This window comes from Eulemur rufifrons, chromosome 14 (assembly GCF_041146395.1).
Source record: "Eulemur rufifrons isolate Redbay chromosome 14, OSU_ERuf_1, whole genome shotgun sequence".
NCBI classification, from domain to species: Eukaryota; Metazoa; Chordata; class Mammalia; order Primates; family Lemuridae; genus Eulemur; species Eulemur rufifrons.
In genome coordinates, this window is record NC_090996.1 from 13,315,326 (window position 1) to 13,336,491 (window position 21,166).

The 21,166-nt window shown below is 43.3% G+C and overlaps 1 protein-coding gene across 1 annotated transcript in view; it reads left to right on the forward strand.

The window, feature by feature from the left end:
* The window catches only part of RNF216 (ring finger protein 216), a 157,602-nt gene that overhangs the window by 120,329 nt on the left and 16,107 nt on the right, over positions 1–21,166 (forward strand). Inside the window, exons 14-15 of the mRNA XM_069486600.1 lie at positions 8,696–8,793; positions 18,131–18,353. Coding sequence (XP_069342701.1) covers positions 8,696–8,793; positions 18,131–18,353 — 321 coding nt within the window. The remainder of the gene's footprint in view (positions 1–8,695; positions 8,794–18,130; positions 18,354–21,166) is intronic.

Consider the following 21,166-nt stretch of genomic DNA (forward strand, 5'->3'; position numbering starts at 1 on the left):
CTGAGCTCTCTGTCTCCTGTCCTGGCTCACTCCACTATCCTGCTTGCATTCCCCCTGCCTGGAATGCTCCTCTGCCAGATACCCTTCAGGTGGCTGAAATGCCACCTCTTCACAAGACCTTCCTTGGCAAACCAGTGTCAAATGGCACCCCTCCCTGCCCATACCCCCACCCTTTACCTGGTTTTATTCCCTCCGAACACTCATTGCCTCCTCAGTGTGTGCAGATATCTTTGGGTGGGCTCCAAGAGGGCAAGGACTTCATTTTATGCTCTGATCCCTCCACTGAGAGCAGAGCTTGGTAAGCCATTGAAGGCTTTCAGTAGCCTTGGCAGGACAGGGGGCAGAAAAGAGAATGTTTTCATTCCTTTCAATGCAGAAATTGTCTCCATTACCTGCCTCACTCTAAACAAAACTGACCCAGAGCAGTTTTGGTGATGGTGATAATCTCAAGCAATGTCATTAGCAAATCTTACTGTATTGCAGTCTTGGCTACCTTTGAGGAGATAAGTGGCATGTATTTATAAGTAAGGGTTCAGAGGCTGGTTGAGTGACAAAGTAAATGATATTTGGCTCTGGTGTGGAACATGTACGTTGAGCCTGTTTCTATTTATACATGTAATGGAAATCTAAAAATAGGCTTCCTTCTGCTATGCTGCCAGACATGCAACTGGCTGGAGAGGGCAGGAACAGCTACTTCCTCACATGTGTCCAGTCTAAGGTCACTCTGTGATCATAGCAGGTTCCTGTCATCGTCAGCAGGAAAGGGTGTCTTTGGTCTAATGCCTCTCCATCCTGCCTCTTACTGAGTCCTTCCCAGCTCTGCGGGCAGCACAGGAAAGCAAGCATCCTGCACGGCTGCAGCTGAGCATCCTCGCCTTGGCCACCCTGACGCTCACATGCCACCTTGCTGGTTGTTCATCTGTGGTCTCCTTACACAAGATTTGCCATTGTAATCTCAGGGCTTGTCTCACACCGTCATGCCCTTGGGTTTTCCAGTAAACAATGCCCTGTTCTTGCTAGCACACAGCATGTCGGCATGTAGTGGGAATAGAGGAGAAAGAGCAGATGGATCTGGAATGAGGTACACTCGTGTCCAAAGCTCCATGGTTTTGACCAAGTTAATTTGACTCTCTGAGCTTTCCTTTTCTCATTTACTTTAAAAATATAAGATAGGAATAATGGTCCTGTATTTTATCTTAGAGTTGCCGTGAAGATTAAATGGAGGTGTGTATACAAAGCACCCTTTGGGAAGATGTATACGTTTTCAGTACCTAGCAACTCTCTGTTGCCTGGGCTAGAGTGCAGTGGCGTCGTCATAGCGCGCAGCAACCTCAAACTCCTGGGCTCAAGTGATCCTCCTGCCTCAGCCTCCCGAGTAGCTGGGACTACAGGTGTGCACCACCACACCCAGCTAATTTTTCTGTTTTTTTGTAGAGATGGGGTCTGTCCCTTGCTCAGGCTGGTCTTGAACTCCTGACCTCAAACAGTCTTCCTGCCTCGGCCTCCCAGAGTGGTAGGATGCTAGGATTACAGGCGTGAGCCACCATGCCCGACCTTCATTTTTATCTTGAAAAAAACAGTATTCAGGAACCTTGGGCCAGTACTATGGGAAACAACCAAAGCACCAAAACTGTTAAGCAATCTATTTTAAAATTAAAATATTAATAATAATCAAGTCCCTTTTGAAGCCATATGGGAAAATGTGGCTCCCTTTTTCTAAACAAGAAAAGATAGATTTGTTGCCATTGCCCTGATCACAGATTGGCCTCACCTACCCCTGCCAGGCTCAGTGTTGGCACAGCTTGGTTCAGGAAGTAGGTCGTGGCCTTATTTGTGGAGGACTGTTGAGGGAGTCTAACCAAGAATCTGATCCAGACACTAGAGCTTGTTCCCTTGAAAGCTATTTACTTGGCTCTAGTTTAGAGAGGGGGTGCTGCAAGGTCCTACAACCCAGCAAGCCATCCCTCCAACAGCAGTAGCTGGATGTTTGAAACATATATCAGGTTATTACACTGCCCACCCACTCAGCGTGGCTTCCCACACTCCTCCCCACAGCCTCAGCGCCTGCCCCCCTGGTCAGCCACAGTCCACTCTCAGCCCCCTACATGAGGCTTCAGCCATGCTGACTTCATCATACGTGCTCTTCCCTCTTCCCCCATAACTGGCTGACTCCTCCTTTGGGGCTCAGCTTTTAAATGTCACATCCTCCAAACCACTCTCCTGATCCTCAGCTTCAGTTAAGTTGCTACTTCATGCCCAAAGTTCGGTGCTTTTCCCGTGAAATGTTCCTATCTCGGTCATAGTGCTAGATTCTGTTTGTTTAATATCTGTGTTCTTCATTAGAACATAACCTGAAAGGAGACAGAAGTTGAGCCTAACTTGCTTATTTTGTGTCCCCAGCATCTTATACAAATAGAAATCGAGCATGTGTTGGGAGAGCGAATAAGTGAGTGACTAGGCTAGTCTAGACTTAAACTCACCTCTGTCTCCCCCATTCGGATCTGCTCCTCACCCTATGTCACTTGGTCTAAGTCCCTGTTTCACCAACCCAACTAGTGTCCCAAGTCAGAAACCTAGAAATCCTTCCAGACTTCTTTCTCACCCTCATCCCTGTCATAGAGTCTTCCAGTTGACTTCTTAACTTTCTTCCTGCCTCTGGTCTCAGCCTGTTCAATCCATCAAAGTATTCTGAAACATAAGACAGGCACATGGCTGTGCTGTCTAGACCCCTTCCACGGCTTTTTAATGTGGAGAGCAGCAGATGCACAGCTTTCTGACTGCTCACCGTATCAGAGAAATTGTGCAGAGCAGAGCACCCCAGGATACGGATGTACTTGCACACTATGTGTGTGCTACTGCTATAACATACATTGCAAAACAAACATAAATATAGAAAATTTAAGAGTAGGATGAAACAAATCATACTTTAAATTTTTATTTAGTGATATGAAAACCTTTTGTGCTTATTAAAATATTGATCTACTGAATACATTTCATTGTTGAAATGTTTGGTTTGAGGGTCTGGTTCTAAGTTGTTTTTTTTTAATTATTTATTATTATTATTTTAATAGAAGCAGGATCTCACTCTGTCACCAAGGCTGAAGCAGTGGCTCATAGCTCACTGCTGCCTCGAACTCCTGGGCTCAAGGATCCTTCCACCTCAGCCTCCCGAGTAGACGGGAGTACAGGTGTGCGCTGCCGTGCCCAGCCAATTTTTCTTATTTTTTTGTAGAGACAGGATCTTGCTGTGTTGCCTAGGCTGGTCTCAAACTCCTGGTCTCAAGCAGTCCTCCCACCTTGGTCTCCCAAAATACTGGGATTACAGGTGTGAGCCACTGCACCGTGCTTTGGTTCTGAGTTTTAGATACTTGGCTTTCATGGCTATCATAGCTGGGAACAGCACTTCACAAAGAAATGTGGATCTGAATGGGAGAACTCTTGGTTGCATGGTTATTCTCATTATTCATGATGCTTATTTTATTCAATCCCACGAAGACATCAACTCCTCAAAAAATCCTTGTCTGACCTTGCCCTCCCCCATTTGCTGTCTTTCTCTCGCTCTCATGTGTACGCTGCACACTTAACTCCATCGTGCTGTACTTGATGTGCTCCAATATCTAACCCGCTTGGTAGACTGTGCATTCCTTGAGGGCAGTGGCCAAACCTTATTCAGCTGATGTGTTCATTCTTGACCTAGGAAAAATAGAAGTTCTTGGATTCCCTTAGTGAAGGGAAAGAAAGCCCACTGAATCTGCCCAAGCTTTGATTCTGCTGAGCTTTATTAATTCTCAAGGGTTCCAGCATCTGTCTCATGTCTGTTTTTTTGCCTCTTTTTTTTTTTTCCCCTCGAGACAAGGTCTTGCTCTGTCACCCCCGCTAGAGTGCAGTGGCGTCATCATGGCTCACTGCAGCCTCAAACTCCTGGGCTCAGGCAATCCTCCTGCCTCAGCCTCCCGAGTAGCTGGGACTACAGGCACACACCACCACACCCAGCTAATTTGTCTATTTTTAGCAGAGATGGGATCTTGCTTTTGCTCAGGCTGGTCTCAAACTCCTGAGCTCAAGCAATCTTCCTGCCTTGGCCTCCCAGAGTGCTAGGATTACAGGCTTGAACCACACCACCCGGCCTTCCCCTTCTTAAAGCTGATGTCTTTCTGGACCTTCAGCTGCCATGCATATGGCATTTGGGCCTGAAAGTAGGGAGGACTAGTGACTTTAACAACTGGAAGACACCAGTGGCCTGGAAGCCACAACCCTGTGGTCTCTGAGCATTCATGAACATTCAGGTGCTCAGGCCTCATCTTTCACCTCAAGCTCTGGGGATCTGTAGTCTCACTGTTGTTCAAAGTGACAAAGCAGAGAGCTGGAATTTCCGAGGTTAGATTTGGATTGGCCAGAGCCTTATGGCTCATAGCAAAGTCAGCAACTTCTCTCTCCTCGAGAGTGAGTTTAGAGGTTTCACTGGAGGAGCAATTCAAAAATAGGGGAGCAGTTTCTGGTATGTTCTGCTTCTGAGACAAGGCTGGAAGTCAACATGTGGAATCTAGAGTGTACAGGGACTGAGCACCTTCTGGGTGAGCTTGCAGGGAAGGGGAGGAAGCGAAAGCGGAATGTGGGGACTTGGACCGTGGCTGCATATCTTCTCTTGGCTTCTTTGCCAGCCGACCCAAGGGCCTCGAGATCAGCATAACCTGCTGGGCCTCGGTGAGGTGACAGCCAGACACATTCGTCTGCTGGTTTTGGAGGAAGCTATGTTTATAGGAAGAAATTTCAGCTTTTCGATAGAATCCTCTGAAGTTAAATTTTATCTTCTGCTTTGCCCATGAAACATTATTTAGGCAGCAAAAAGTGATAAAGGGAGACTAGAGAGTTCTCTTTATATTGCAAAGTGAAGACCTAATGAACAGTCAAAACACCCTGCTGCATTTTGAGGACCAAAGGGCATTGTAAAACTTAACCAACAGTCTCGCTGGTGTCATGAAGAGCACAGACTGGCTGCTGCTCCTTAGTGAGTCCGTGTGCCACATCCTCACTGAGAAGGGAGCAGTTGCCTTTGTTGTCGTATTTGGGATGATAATGAATTCTGCTTTTTTCCTCCTGGTCTGAAAACACACAAGGTGATAGAAAGCATGGTCTCCGGTCTCCAGTTAGATTTGATAGCCAGGATATGCTGCCCTTTGTGTTCTGAAGTTACTTTTCAAAGTGTACTCTGCCTCCCAGAATGGTCCTTTGGGACTTTCTCATTAACCTCAGTTTGAAGAACATGGTTATCTTCATGTTAAAGAAACATTGAAGAGCATTTCTTCTGCTTTGTATTGTTTTTTTTGGTTTTGTTTTTTGTTTTGTTTTGTTTTGTTTTTTGAGACAGAGTCTCACTCTGTTGCCTGGGCTAGAGTGCCATGGCGTCAGGCTAGCTCACAGCAACCTCAAACTCCTGGACTCAAGCAATCCTGCCTCAGCCTCCCGAGGCATGCGCCACCATGCTCAGCTAATTTTTTCTATGTATTTTTAGTTGTCCAGCTAATTTCTTTCTATTTTTAGTAGAGACAGAGTCTCGCTCTTACTCAGGCTGGTCTCGAACTCCTGAGCTCAAATGATCCGCCCACCTCGGCCTCCCAGAGTGCTAGGATTACAGGCATGAGCCACCACGCCCAGCCTGCTTTATATTGTTTAAGCACTAGTTGAGTTTAGTAATAAAGCCTAGCTGTGCCTGAGAGGACAGAATTACAATTTAGTAAAATATATACTGTGTTTAAAAAGAGGGTAGATTTTAAAGAAACAGCACAGAGAGCACTCCAAATGTCAAGCTTACGCGGACTGCACTTATTTCAGTTGTGAGTTTCAGTATCTAGCTACGTAGTCTCTCAAAAGATGTTTCAGGTTTGTTCTCTGGGACCCCTGGGCCCTGCATTGAGGAGTGCCCTGGCTGAAAACCTACATGTTGACCTACAGGAGCCCACTGTGGTGTTGAGAGGGAACAGAGGGCTCCACGGTGACCCCTCCCACACAACTGACTCCAGCGTGGCCAGGTCATTTTGCCCTCATGGGCCTGTGCCTCACCTCAAATATGAGATTTCTTCCCTAATGAGGAAGGCCCATGAATTAATAACTGAATCACCAGGAATGCTGAAAAACACTGTCTAAATGCTGTGTATTGTTTTCAAGGTTAGGATCCAAATACCAACTTATCTATTCTCCAGCTGTTGTTTATCCTCCAGTTTCCTGGAATAGTCAAGTGCAAGGTCTTATAAAAACGAGTTTGTGCTGCTATATGTTTTGGTGGTAATAATTAAGTACACTACTGACTTAGCCTCTGTTTACTGAACGAGATGTAGGTAGAGACCTAGGCATGTCATAGCCCTCAGAAGCCATGCCTTTAAATACTGTATTTCCGGCCGGGCGCGGTGGCTCACGCCTGTAATCCTAGCACTCTGGGAGGCCGAGGTGGGCGGATCGTTTGAGCTCAGGAGTTCGAGACCAGCCTGAGCAAGAGCGAGACCCCACCTCTACTAAAAATAGAAAGAAATTATATGGACAGCTAAAAAAAATATATATAGAAAAAATTAGCCGGGCATGGTGGCACATGCCTGTAGTCCCAGCTACTCGGGAGGCTGAGATAGGAGGATCGCTTGAGCTTAGGAGTTTGAGGTTGCTGTGAGCTAGGCTGACGCCACGGCACTCACTCTAGCCTGGGCAACAGAGTGAGACTCTGTCTCAAAAAAAAAATAAATAAATAAATAAATACTGTATTTCCATCAGCTCTTCTCTCCCCCACCCCATCCCATTCATTGGAGACTTTTTACAACATCCTACCAAAGGGTTGTCCAAGTTCTCAGCTTCCTGAACAGTCCATTTCATTTCTCTCTCTTTTTAAATTTTTTTAAATTAGATAGTACATACAGATAGAATAAAATTCAAAAGGTAGAAAAGACCTACAGTGAAAAAGTCCTACCTCTGCCTTTAAGCCACTCAGCTATTTGTGTTACCAATTTTGTGTGTATACCTTCAGGTTGATTTTACATATCGCTGTATTCTGCCTCCACTACCACCTATTTTAATACAGAAATGGTGACATCTATATTATATATACCATTCTGTGCCTTGTTAGAGTCATCTTAGCACGTATTAAAGAAAGCTCAGTAACTAGCGGGGCGTACAGCTGTAGGAGATGTTTCTAGAATTAATGTTAAGATATGATCTAGTACATTTGGAGTAGCCTCTCGCCTGACCCTCTTAAATGCTAAACGTTTACATGAAGCTCCCTGCCTCACCTCTCCAGTGGGTGTCCACAGGCCCTCTGTCGGCACTGCCCAGGTCAGCTCAGGATCTTCATGCCTGCCTCCCACCGCCCAACACTCATCTCACCTGTGTCATTGTTGTCTCTGATTGCACAGACCAGAACCCAAGTCATCACCCCTGACTCCTCCCCTCGCCCAAAGCTGAGCCACCACCAAGCCTTCCAGTCTGACTTTTTCCATTTCTCCCAAATCAGCTAACTTTTCTTCGTGTCCTCACCACTGCCCTTGTCTGGGCCTCCTTAGCCCCCCTCCTGATGACTTTATTAGCTCCTAACTATCTTTTGCACTTCCACTCTTTCCTCCCTCCAATCTATTAATATTTTCCCACCCAGAATGATCTTTTAAAATCATAAACCTGACCGTGTTACTTCCATGCTTGACACCTTTGGTGGCTTCCTAGTGTTCTTAGGATAAAGAGCAAACTGAAATCACACCCTCCTGGGCCCTGCGTGGTGCATCCTTGCAGGCCTCACCAGGCGTGTTTTCACTGTCCGCAGTCTGGCTACAGGAACCAAACTCACCCGGCTTTGTCTGCCAGAGTCTTCTCTTGCTGTTCCTCTGTCTGGAGTGCTGATCTCTTTGCCACCCCATCTACTTATTGTTACCTCATCTTTCAGATCTCGGGCTTCACTTCCTCAAGCCTTCACTGTCTCCCCAATCTAGGTCAGGCCCCCATTCAAAGCTAACAACACCCTTTCCTCCATTGTACTTACCAGTGTTGTAATACCATTTATGTCTGTGATCATTGGATTAATGTTTCGTTAAATTATTGTTACTGATGTGGGATAGTTTCTGGCACATGTGAAAGTATTTTATAAACTATGAAGGATCTTAGAATAAAAGGTGATTTTTTTCTTAATTCCTGTTTATAAATGAAGTTAAACTATGAAGGATGGCATCAGTGTTATGAGTGATTGATAGCTCATGTAAGTCTCCCAAGGGACCCCTGGTGAGCCTAATCTAGGCCGTTTTTGAGTTCAGCAGCAGTATCTCCTGCATGCCAGAGTACTGGGCGTCAGGACTGCAGATATTACTAAGATCCAGACAGACCCTGCCCTCAAGCAGCTCATGATGTTTTATTTTTAAAAACCCAAGATCTGCCTCCTGTGGTTGTTTCAGGTGTCCTGTGGCATTTTAGAAAGCCTTATACAAACTGGGTGATAGGAGCAACACTTTCTTTTGATCAAAGGAGAGAAATTTTTCCTTGTGCTTTCTTCTAACAATTCGTACCTCTTCTATTGAAAGATATCTTTAGAAATATCCCTGCTGAACAGGAGAGAGATCCTCTGAGAAAATTCAAGTCAAGTAAAGCTCATTTCACATCCCTTTTGTTGAACAGGAACTTTTATGGTGTCTACTCACAAGGAGCTGTCTTTGTGTCTGGTCTTTATCCCCAGGAAACCTGTAGGAAGTGTCAGGGACTCTGGAAAGAACACAATGGCCTTACCTGTGAGGAGCTGGCTGAAAAAGATGACATCAAGTACCGCACCTCTATGTGAGTAACATGATTCCAAGGGGCTTATGGACTAATTCTCAATTCCTCCGTTAACCTGCTTTTGGCAGAGGGGGCAGAGTATATTGTGGGAAGAATACGCCCAAGCCACCCCATTCTAGAGCGATCTTGGGGAATTAACCTAACCCTTGAGCCTCTGTCTCCTCATCTCTGCAGCCTCATGGAGCTATTTCAGAGACAAACGTAACATATGAAATGCCTGGCACATATGAATTCAATAAATGAGGGTCCCCCTTCTTCTTATTGTCTAAATAAATAAGCAGGTAACACATCTTAATTAGCTTAGACTGTACTAATGTTGCTTATGTCAGTGTTATAGGATACTGGTGGCCTGAGACATTAAGTAGAATTGCCAACGTCCAGAATGCAAAATGATACATCTGTCATAATAATAACCATTACTTATATAATACTCCCTATGTGGCTAAGCACTTTACAAACATTAACTTATTAAAATGCAGTGACTTAAGTAATACAGAAGTCAATTTCATTCTCATATAACAGTCAGCCTTACCAGGTGGCTGATGGGGCAGGTCTGTCCCCTGAGGTCATTCAGACATCCAGGTTCCCTGGTGTCACTCCACCACCGTGAGGGTGGTGGTCTCATCTGCATGAGTGTAACTGGGTTGTGGCCATATTTACTCTCCAACCTATAGGAAATGAAAAAGAGACAAGTTGCCAGGTAGGCCAGCTTTTCTTTGAGTTGTAAACAATGCAGAAATTGTATATATGTATCACTTCTACTCAAACCCCATTGGTCTAGACTGAGTCACATGGGCACAACCTGGCTCCAAGGCAAGTGTCATATATAGCCTGTAGCTGGGTGACTTTATACCTTACATGTGAAGGGTAAGGAAAGGGTTTTGTAATTCAGAAAATGAAGTGAGGAATGGGAATTTGGGACAGTTAGCAGTCTCCAAGTCTTCAGCACGGGAGGTGCTATTATCCTGTTTTACAAATAAGGCCACTGAGGCCCAAGTTACTTTTCTGTGATCACACAGGTAGCAAGTGGCATAGCAGAGACTTGAACCCAAGCAAATGACTTCCTGACTGTGCTCTATACAACAACTTTGGTAGGCAGAATAATGGCTCCCAAAAATGTCCAAATCCTAATCCCCAAAACCTGTGAGTATGTTACTTTACGTGACAGAAGGGACTTTCCAGATGTGATTAAGGTTAAGGACCTTGAGGTGGGGAGGTTATCCAGATATCTTTTCAGAGAAGACCCAATCTAATAACATGAGTCCTTAAAAGCAGAAAGTCTTTCTTGGCTGTGGTCAAATAGAGATGGAGTGATGGACGGACAAAGAGTCAGACAGGTGTGAGGAGGACGTGACCTCCCATTGCTGGCTTTGAATATGGAGGAAGCGGACCATGAGCCAGGGAACGAGCCAGCCTCTGAAAGCTTGGCACAACCCCCAGCTGACGGCCACCAAGAAAATAGGGACCTCGTCCTACAAACTCAACTGAATTCTGCCAACAACCCAAATGAGCAGCAGACAAGATTCTCTCCTAGGGCCTCCAGTAAGGAATGCAGCCCCATGGTCAGGCATTTGGACTGCTCCAGGACTCAGTAGCAGGCCATAAGATGTTTCTTAGAGAGATAATTGTTAGTTACTTTTCAAAGCAGGGCCTCCATTCTGATTCTCCTGTCAGTTGGCTCCACTCAACATCTTGGTCAGCCAAAGACACTTGGGCACCACTGGGTCCTGTTAAACCTGGCAGTCTTTTAGATCAGCAGTAAATGGATCCAAGCAGAACATCCAAATGTGATATATGTTGATTCTAAAAATGAAAAAAAAAAACTCCCGAATTTTGGGCTGCTTCTTTAGTGGTAGGGGATGCAAGACACAGCAACATGAGCCTAACTTTGGAAAGGATATCCTAATGCAAACCCCTGACCTCCACACCACCAGGATGTCGTGGAGATTACATTTTCCTGTATTTTCAAGGCAATCATGTAGCATATTAGTGCATCTAAAGTACCTGCTACTTGCTATTCACCAGGTTCTATTTGCTTGTCATTCAAATAGTAGACCAGCATGTTGTCCTGTTGGATGACAGATGGTTGAGGTCCTCGTCAACTGCTGGTGTTCTCTGCTTTTTGGGCAGAGAATAAAAGCATTCTCCAGATCAATAGCTGCATTCTAATAGCCCGGGGCTATGTTTATTTGCTCTGGTAAGAAATGACCCATTCTTCCGACATGCCAAACGGAGAAGTAAAAAGAAGACGTGTGGGGAGTGAGCACTTCTGCATCTTGAAGTCTTGGATGGTGGTGCCAATCTCAAAGATGTCCATAGGAATCTGGGTGGGTTGGTTTGTTTGTTTGTTTGTTTGTTTGTTTGTTTTTTAGAGAGGTGGTTGCTCCAAAGGCTTTTGCTTGCCTTTCCATTTTATATAACCAGAGAGCCAAAGAATCCTGCCTAGTTTCGGGGTACACACAGGGAATTGTAGGCATAAGTGCCATGAGGTGAAGCTCAATTTTGGTATCTTGAATGAAGTGTTAAGAAACCTTCATCTGCCAGTGGTGAAAGCCATGACAGCTTTTTTGCTTGTTTTACTTTTTCTCATGAACATTTTCAAGTGTCCACAATAGACATAATAGTATAGTGAACCCTTGACTATCAACATTTTGCCACACTTGCTTCATGTATCCTTTCATTCTTTCCCGTTTTTAAATTGCTGCAGTGTCTCAAGCAGACCCAAATCCATGACAGCATATCATTTCACTCATAAGTACTTTTTTCCTTACATAACATTTAGCATTATCACCATTAACAAAATTGACAATAAGTCTTCGATAATATCATACCAACTTCACAATTCTCCCAGTTGTCTCAAATTAGCTTTACATGTGTACTCCAGCTAGTTTATTCAGGTCAGGATGCAAACAAGGTTCACTGATTGCATTTAATAATTATTTCTCTTAAGTCTCTTTTCATGAGGATATTCTCTCTCCCCTAACACACTTTTTCTTATGCCACTGACTTACCAAAAAAACAAGGACAGTTGATCTGCAGAATATCTTCCGGAGTTGGCTGCTTTCTGATACTATCATTTAACTTGTTCTTCTATCCCATGTATTTCCTATAAACTGAAACGTAGATCTAAAGACCTGATTAGGTTCACATCCAAGTTATTTTGGTGAGATTGTTTCACAGGTGGTGCTGTGCATGTCACATTGCATCACATCCAGAGCCACATAGTGTCTGCTTGGCCTGCTGTCAAACACTTCTAAGCAAATGAATGACATAGCCTAAGTTACATGGTTTTGATGGCTACATGGCAAGTAGCTTTAAGGAAAGCAAGACTTGGATTAGGGAGAGCAGCCACTATGGCAGCCTAAGCTACTCTGTTACAGGACTCCAAACTAGAGTTGTGGTATTGTGGATGGAAAAGAGGGATGGATTTAAGAAATATATATGTGTGTGTGTGTGTGTGTGTATATATATATATATATATATATATGTTTTTTTATGAAAGTGTCGGGGGTTGTGAGGAGGGGATGTTCAGTTGCCTTGTTTGGTTTTTTGTTTGTTTGTTTTTTTGGTTTTCAGTTTGTTTGTTTGTTTGTTTGTTTTTTGAGACAGTCTCACTCTGCCACCCTGGGTAGAGTGCAGTGGTGCCATTGTAACTCACTGCAAGCAACCTCCAACTCCTGGGCTCTAAGCAATCCTTCTGCCTCAGCCTCCCAGGTAGCTGGGACTATAGGTGTGAGCTGCAACGCCTGGCTGGGGGTTTTTTGTTTGTTTGGTTTTTGGTTTTTTTACCTTTCTTTTTGGTTAGACGGAATCTCATTTTTGCTCAGGCTTATCTCAAACTCTTGAGCTCAAGCAGTCCTCCCACCTTGGCCTCCCAGAGTGCTAGGATTAACAGGCGTGAGCCACCTCGCCCGGCCTTAAGAAATATTTAAGATGTAAAATCAGCAGGTCTTGGTGGCTGCTCAACATGAAAGGTAGGAGTAGAAGGAGTCAAGAAAGATTCTCAGGTTTCTAGCTTGGATGACTAAATTGCCCTCACTAACCGAGAGAATCAGGAAAGGGAGAGACGTAGTAGAGGGAAATGAAGCTGGTTGACTTGAAATGCTTTCAGTGAAATCTACTGGGAGGCTGTTCCAGCCTTGAGAAACTTAGAAATGACCTGACTGAGTTGACTGAGTGCCCCTCTCAGAGCCATCCTGCAAAGATCGGGATGGAGGATTTGTTCTTTCATTTCTTTTCTCTACTAGCATTGGCCATTAAGCTAATAGAACAGGGCCTTCAGTGACCACACATGACAAAGAATACAGTCTTTACAAAAATGGCTTAGAAAAGTCACAAAACAAATAATTGCAAACCATGTAGGAAGCAATCCAATTTCCAGAGTTTCCACACTATAATATTTAAAATATCCAATTTTCAACACTAATTTACAAAACATACAAAGAAATACAAAAGTGTGGCCCATTCACTGGGAAACAAGCCGTTGACAGAAACCATCTCTGAGGACATATTGGGCGTACTAGACAAATGCTTTAAATCAGCTGTCTTAAATATGCCTCAAAAAGCCCAGGGAAGGCCGGGCGCGGTGGCTCACGCCAGTAATCCTAGCACTCTGGGAGGCCGAGGTGGGTGGATCGTTTGAGCTCAGGAGTTCGAGACCAGCCTGAGCAAGAGCGAGACCCCATCTCTACTAAAAATAGAAAGAAATTATATGGACAGCTAAAAATATATATAGAAAAAATTAGCCGGGCATGGTGGTGCATGCCTGTAGTCCCAGCTACTCGGGAGGCTGAGACAGGAGGATCCCTTGAGCTCAGAAGTTTGAGGTTGCTGTGAGCTAGGCTGACGCCACGGCACTCACTCTAGCCTGGGCAACAAAGTGAGACTCTGTCTCAAAAAAAAAAAAAAAGCCCAGGGAAACCATGGACAAAGAACTAAAGGAAACCAGGAGCATAATGTATGAACTAGTGGAGAATATCAGTAAAGAGAAATTTTGAAAAGAAAACAATAGGAATACTGTACCCAAAAATTACAATGGCTGAAATGAAAAAATACACAAGAAGAATTCAGTAGCAGATTTGAGCAGGCAGAAGAAAGAATCAGAGATCTTGAAGACAGGTCAATTGAAATCATCCAGGAATAGAAAGAAGAATAAAGAAAAGGGAACAGAGCCTAAGAGATTTGGTACATCAGGTGTGCCAGCATTCACATTAAGGGAGTACCAGAGCAGAGCAGAGCGCACAAGGAACAGAAAGAATATTTGAAGAAATGACGGCTGAAACCTTCCCAAATTTGATGAAGTTCACATCCAAGAAGCTAAACAAATTCCAAGTAGGTAAACTCAAGGATAAACTAAAAGAGGTCTACACCAAGACACATCAGAGTCAAATTGTTGAAGGCCAGACAAATGGAGAAAATCTTGAAAGCAGGAAGAGAGTACAACCCAATCAAAAAATGAGCAACACATTTGAGAAGATACACAAATGACCAACAAGCACGTGAAAGCATGCTCAACATCATTAGTCACTAGGGAAATGCAAATCAAAACCACAGTGAGATACCACTTCACACCTATTAGGATGGCTATTATCAAAACAATGGAAAATAACAATTTACAAGGGTATAGATAAATTGGCACCTGCGTACATTGCAGGTGGTAATGTAAACTAGTGTAGCCACTATGGTAAACAGTTTGGTGGTTCCTCAGTAAGTTAAATGTAGAATTACCATGTGACCCAGCAATTCCATTCCCATGTACATGCCCACAAAGAATTGAAAACAGGTATTCAAACCAAAACTGGTACAAGAATGTTCATTTAAGTACAATTCACAATAGCCAAAAGGTGGAATTAACCCAAATGTCCATCAACTGATGAATACACAAAATGTGATGTAGTCATACAATGGAATATTATTCAGGCACAGAAAGGATTTAAGCATTGAGACATGCTACAGCATGGATGAACGTTGAAAGCCATATGCTAAGTGTAAGAAGCCAGACACAAAAGGTACAAGTTGTATATACATTTCCATTTATGTGCAGTAGCCATAGGTAAGTGGATATTTGCCTATGCACAGAATAGGCAGTCTGTAGAGACAGAACATAGATTAGTGGTTGCAGGGATTGGGGGGATGGGGAATGCCTGCTTAATGGGTACAGGGTTTCCTTTTTGGGGTTATGAAAATCTTCTGGAACTAGATAGTGGTATGGGTTGTATAACATTGAGAATATACTAAATACCCCTGAATTTTATACTTCAGAATGGTTTAGTCAATTTTATGTGCATTTTGCCACAATGTTAAAAAAGTATATAACATGCTTGTATACACACACTCACAAAGGAGGTCCATAACATTTTGCATAGCTTATGCCACAAGATCTGAAGACACGTCCCAGAGAGGGGTTTCTAACGTACTTGGCTAGTGGCAAGGACAAATAACCATGGATTGTAGGGTGTCAGCTGGTTACGTAGAGGAGGCCATGAGCCTTCCTGTGTGAACACAAGGTCAATAGACACAGCCACAGCGCAGGCCACTCTTCCTGTCCTGCCCCTAGGAGCACATCCTGTGGGGTATTCGTTTCCTGCCTAGTTGAGAATCTAGTTGCCAAACCACCCTCCTCCCACAAAAATCAACCATGATTTTTCTCTAGTCCCATTTTTCACTTTTTTATTACTGGATGGGTGGTCGCCACATCCCATAATAGCAATCCTTTTTTGGTACAGGGCCATTCTGGCCCTATCTAGTACTGTTCTTGTGAATGTAAATGCAAAGGACTTGAATTAGATATTCATGCTGTATCGAATAGCTATTTGAACATTATAGCAGTGTTGAATTGTAGGCACTCTTTATATATTCCCCTATCCATTTTAGGAGTGCCTTTTCTTCTTCCACACCCATTATTTTTTTTTTTTTTTTTTTTTTTTTTTTTTTTGAGACAGAGTCTCACTCTGTTGCCCAGGCTAGAATGAGTGCCGTGGCGTCAGCCTAGCTCACAGCAACCTCAAACTCCTGAGCTCAAGCGATCCTCCTGTCTCAGCCTCCCGAGTAGCTGGGACTACAGGCATGCGCCACCATGCCCGGCTAATTTTTTCTATATATATTTTTAGCTGTCCATATAATTTCTTTCTATTTTTAGTAGAGATGGGGTCTCGCTCTTGCTCAGGCTGGTCTCGAACTCCTGAGCTCAAACGATCCGCCCACCTCGGCCTCCCAGAGTGCTAGGATTACAGGCGTGAGCCACCGCGCCCGGCCCCACACCCATTATTATTTCACATTGGTGACAGCTTGGTTGAGCAAGCAGATACATACCAGTTTTCTGAGCCTTCAGAAAAGGACTGTAACTTTAATTCTTTTCAGCCTCTATTCACACACTGCAGTCTGAGCAGCTGCTCAGGGAAAAAGTCAGCCAGCCCCAGGCAAGTAAAGAGTATTCAGTCTCTACAGAGAAAGATTGTGCTGTGGAAAATTGCAGGGATCCCAAGGTGGGAGGGTCACTCAAGGCCAGGAGTTCGAGACCAGCCTGAGCACCATAGCGAGACCCAGTCTCTACAAAAAATGAAAAAAAATGAGCCACACACCTGGCAGTGAGCTGGGACGCCTGCAGTCCCAGCTGCTCTGGAGGCTAAAGTGGGAAGGTCAGTTGAGCCTAGGAGTTTGTGCACCACTGCACTCTAGCCTGGGTGACAGAGAGAGATGCCATCTCAAAGAAAGAAAGAAAAGAAAAAGAAAGAAAGGAAGGAAGGAAAGAAAGAAAGAAAGGAAAGAAAAGAAAAGAAAATTACAGTTGTATTTGGACACAGCTTTTCAAATTGGAATCTTTTTCATCAGAACCTTGAGTTTTAACTTGGAGCATTGAGCAGTGTTGTCACAGTTGCTGAGTAATTAAAATCATGAACATATGTACTCTGTTATTAAGCTGACAATAATAAATTCACTTTAAACTTTGTCTCCTTGATGATGTTTTGTGTTCAATAAAACTCAGAATTCATTTGTTGTATAACTTGAACTGGGTTTAAATTCTTTTCAAGCCAGGGGGTTGTGCCTGCCTTCATTTTAGACCACTCACAAATTAGATATAAGTAAATAGCAGCCAATTTTCTAATGTATTTTTCTGTTTTTAAACACATGAACTGGCTTCTAAGGTGCGTATTACAACAGTCTTCTAAATATCAGTAATGAAAAGCCCTTGCCCACTCCAGACTCACCAGCTACACTCACTTACCAGAACTGACAGCAGTAGGTGCCAGGGTGCTTTATATTTTATCTGTAGAAGCTGCATGTCCCAGCCTCAGGCGAGAGCCTGCAGCTCAGAATTCACTCCCAGACTGTTACTGTGTTAAGGCTAGAATAGTTCTTCTTGGTCACCATTCTTTGAGTTCCTAATTAGAGGGATGAGAAATGCTCAGAGCCCAGTTTTCAATCATCCACCGTTTGGGTCTTTTGTGCTCTGCCCAGGTCTCAGTAGCATACTTGTTGACTCACCCCTGTCAAGAACGCACTTAACTCATGCAGGCTAGTTCAGCTGCATAGCCCCTGCCCTCTGCTTGCAGTCAGCTTAGTAGAGGAGGCCACATAAACAATTACAGGCCAAGGCAATAACTATTATTTTATAGTTACAGACAGAGTGCCACAGAAGCACCTAATTCAGCAGTGCAGCTCTAGACAAAGAGCAGTTTGTCATTTTTACTCTAGTCATTTGCCTTTCCATATCACTTCAAATGATTCTGGAAACAAGTATCTTCCCATTAGCCAGGATGTAGTCATATGCTTGCCCATGCCCTACCTACAAGGGATTCTGGGAGTGTGGGACTCTGACATAGGTAGTAGGCTCTGCCAACAAAGAAGGCCAAGTAATCAAATCTGCAGGGTGTGCAACTCAGGCTTAGGCTTACTGGCTTTTAATTATCCAATTTTGCATACATAAAACACATAATTCAGGAAGACCCTGAATTTTTTCTGTCCATTTTAAGCCAAGGATTCCTATAACAAATAAAGCAGTCATTTTCTAAAGGCTAAGTGCCAGGCACAGTGCCAGGGTGCTTTATATTTTATCTGTAGTCCTCAGAACACCATGAGAAAATTGTGTTTTCCCAGTTTAAAAATGAGGAAACTGAGTCTCTAGGCAATTGGGTTATTTACCCAAGGACGTACAATTGATAAACTTTGAACCCAGTTTTCAGGCTCTTTTCACACATGGGCTCTTTTCATGCTTTGAATGTCACCAAAAGCTGTAGGCAATCATTATTTGTGGGAAGAAGTACATATTTAGTGGCTGTAGTATTATTCTTTCCTCCTCATCTTCACTGCCAGCTCCAATCACGTTTTCTTATTTCAGTGAAGAAAAAATGACTGCTGCCCGCATTAGAAAATGCCACAAATGTGGGACCGGTCTCATCAAATCTGAAGGCTGCAACCGCATGTCGTGCCGCTGTGGCGCCCAAATGTGCTACCTCTGTCGCGTGTCTATCAATGGGTATGACCATTTCTGCCAGCATCCCCGCTCACCAGGAGCCCCTTGTCAGGAGTGTTCAAGATGCTCTCTCTGGACCGACCCCACTGTGAGTAGATACATAGCTGCCATTGCATTATGGGGGAAATGTCAATAGATTTCTATAATGAAAAAATATTTTGTATATACATAACAAATTTTGACTCACCAAGAAGATACAGGAAATTACGTAGACCAATAACAAAAGAAAAAAATATGAGAAAGTAATTAAAAGCTACTCTTCAGAAAGCAGCATGCCCTGTTTATGGGCAAATTCTTTCAATTCTTTAGGGAGTAAAATTTTTCTATGCTATCTGAAATATTCCAGAGCACAGGAAGGTAAGTAAAGTTATACATAGATTTGTATAAAGCCAACATAATGCCGATACCAAAGCCTGACAGAACCCTAAAAAAGAAAATTACAGTTTTTGTTAAAATCTCACGTGCAAATACAGGTTTTAAATTCTCTAAATATTAGTAAATAGAAAGCATGACCAAGTGAGTTTGTTCCTATAATTGTTTAATACTAACTCTATTGATAGAATTCACCATATGGTATCTTCAGATGATAAAAAGACATTTAATAAAATAAAATATTTATTCTTGATATAAGCTTTAAAAAATAGTATTAGAAAGATACTTCCTTGATATGGTTTTTTAAAACTCTAGATTTCAAAACTTGTTAGCATGTATTTAGTAATAAAATATGTAGAAGCATTCCCAGTGAAGTCAGGTGTAAGACTGTCACTACTATTTTGTTCTGAAAGTGGTAGCCAATGCAGTTAGCTAAGAAAATAAAATAAAAAGTATAGATGCTAGAAATGGTCATAGCACCATGTGTCAGATGCTGTTCTAAGCACTTTTATGTGTACATTTTAAACCTGAAAAAGGACAAAATAATCAACTAGAAAGTTATTAAAAGCAGCAGAAAGATGGCCAGATACAAAATATAAATAATGCCATTCGCAATAGCAATAGAAATCATAAGATACCTTAGAATAAGCCGGGCATAGCGGCATGTGCCTGTAATGCCAGCTACTTGGAAGACTGAGGCCAGAGGATCACTTGAGTCCAGGAATTCAAGACCAGCCTGGGCAACATAGCAAGACCTGTCTCAAAAAAAAAAAAAGAGCCGGGCGCGGTGGCTCACGCCTGTAATCCTAGCACTCTGGGAGGCCGAGGCGGGTGGATTGCTCAAGGTCAGGAGTTCGAGACCAGCCTGAGCGAGACCCCGTCTCTACTAAAAAAATAGAACGACATTATATGGACAACTAAAAATCTATATAGAAAAAAATTAGCCGGGCATAGTGGCGCATGCCTGTAGTCCCAGCTACTCGGGAGGCTGAGGCAGTAGGATCGCTTAAGCCGAGGAGTCTGAGGTTGCTGTGAGCTAAGCTGACGCCACGGCACTCACTCTAGCCTGGGCAACAAAGTGAGACTCTGTCTCAACAAAAAAAAAAAAAAAAAGAAAGAAAGAAAGAAAAGGAAAAAAAAAAAAACCCTAGAAATGAACTTTAACAAGAAATGCGTATAGAGTTTGGTTGCAGTGGCTCATGCCTGTACTTCTAGCACTCTGGGTGACCAAGGCGAGAGGATCCCTTGAGCTTAGGAGTTTGAGACCAACCCGAGTAAGAGGGAGACCCCATCTTTACTAAAAATATTAACAGAAAAAATTAGCTGGTCATGGTGGCACAGGACTGTTGTAGTTCCAGCTACTCAGGAGGCTGAGGCAGGAAGATCACTTGAGCCCAGTAGTTTGAAGTTGCAGTGAGCTATGATGACACCACTGCACTCTAGCCAGGGCGACAGTGAGACTCTGTCTCAAAAAAAAAAGAAAGAAATGTATAGAAATATGAAGAAAACCACAAAACTATATTTAAGAACATAAAGAGCCTTGAACATATGCAGACATATGCTCTGTTCTTAAATAAATTTTAATATTTAAGAGGGATCAATTCTTCTTAAAATGATTTTTAAACTAAAAAATGAGCACAGCCAGTTCTAAGCTAATCTATAAAAATTAACCATGGCATAATGTGAGGAGACTTGTCCTACCAAAAGGTGATGCTCTGTGAGAGCGTGTTCCCTGCTGACATGGAACAAGGGTGCCAAGACCCACTAGGAGGCAGGCCTGGTGACAGATGGACCCTTCTCAGCTTCCACTGGGGAAAATGAAGGGGGCCCAGACAGTGGAGAAAAAAGCCTGTCCTTACAGGGGACATGCAGCATTACAGAAGAGATCACCTCTCTCCAAAATCACCTAGAAGTTTAATGTAATTCACATCTAAATTCAGTAGGATTTTTTTTTAATTGACTGTAATTTTGAAAGTGAGACTAATTTTTACTATAAAGCTATGATAATCAAAACCATATGGACTAATACAAGAATAGGCAAATAGATCGAAGGGACAAAATAGAGACCAGAAACAGACCTATAAGAAATTAGGCATAATAAAAAATACCATTTCAAATCATTGGAAAAATGATAGATTTATTCATTTGTTCTTTCTTAACTATGCAGTGTTGCTAGAACTGGTCTGAACAGAAAAGCCTAGATGTGGAGTAAACTTCATGGGGTTTACAGTCTAATGCAGTCTAAAACGTGACTCTGTCGTGTATTTAGTGCTGCTTTGGAATAACAAAAGTGATGCACTAGAGAACGGCAGGCACGGGAGGGAGGCCCGCCCTGGATGGTGGTGTGAGCCAGAGTTGTTTGTAGTGAGACCTGGAGGAGCAGCCAAGCCTGCCAGGAAATCAGACTTTGGGCCTGTTTGGGGAGGGGCTGGCCAAGAGCTAGGGCCGGGTCTTGAGTGCAGTGGGCGTCAGTGCATGTTGTCACAGGGGATTATGTTCTCAAGATCACACTGGCTACTATATGGAGAG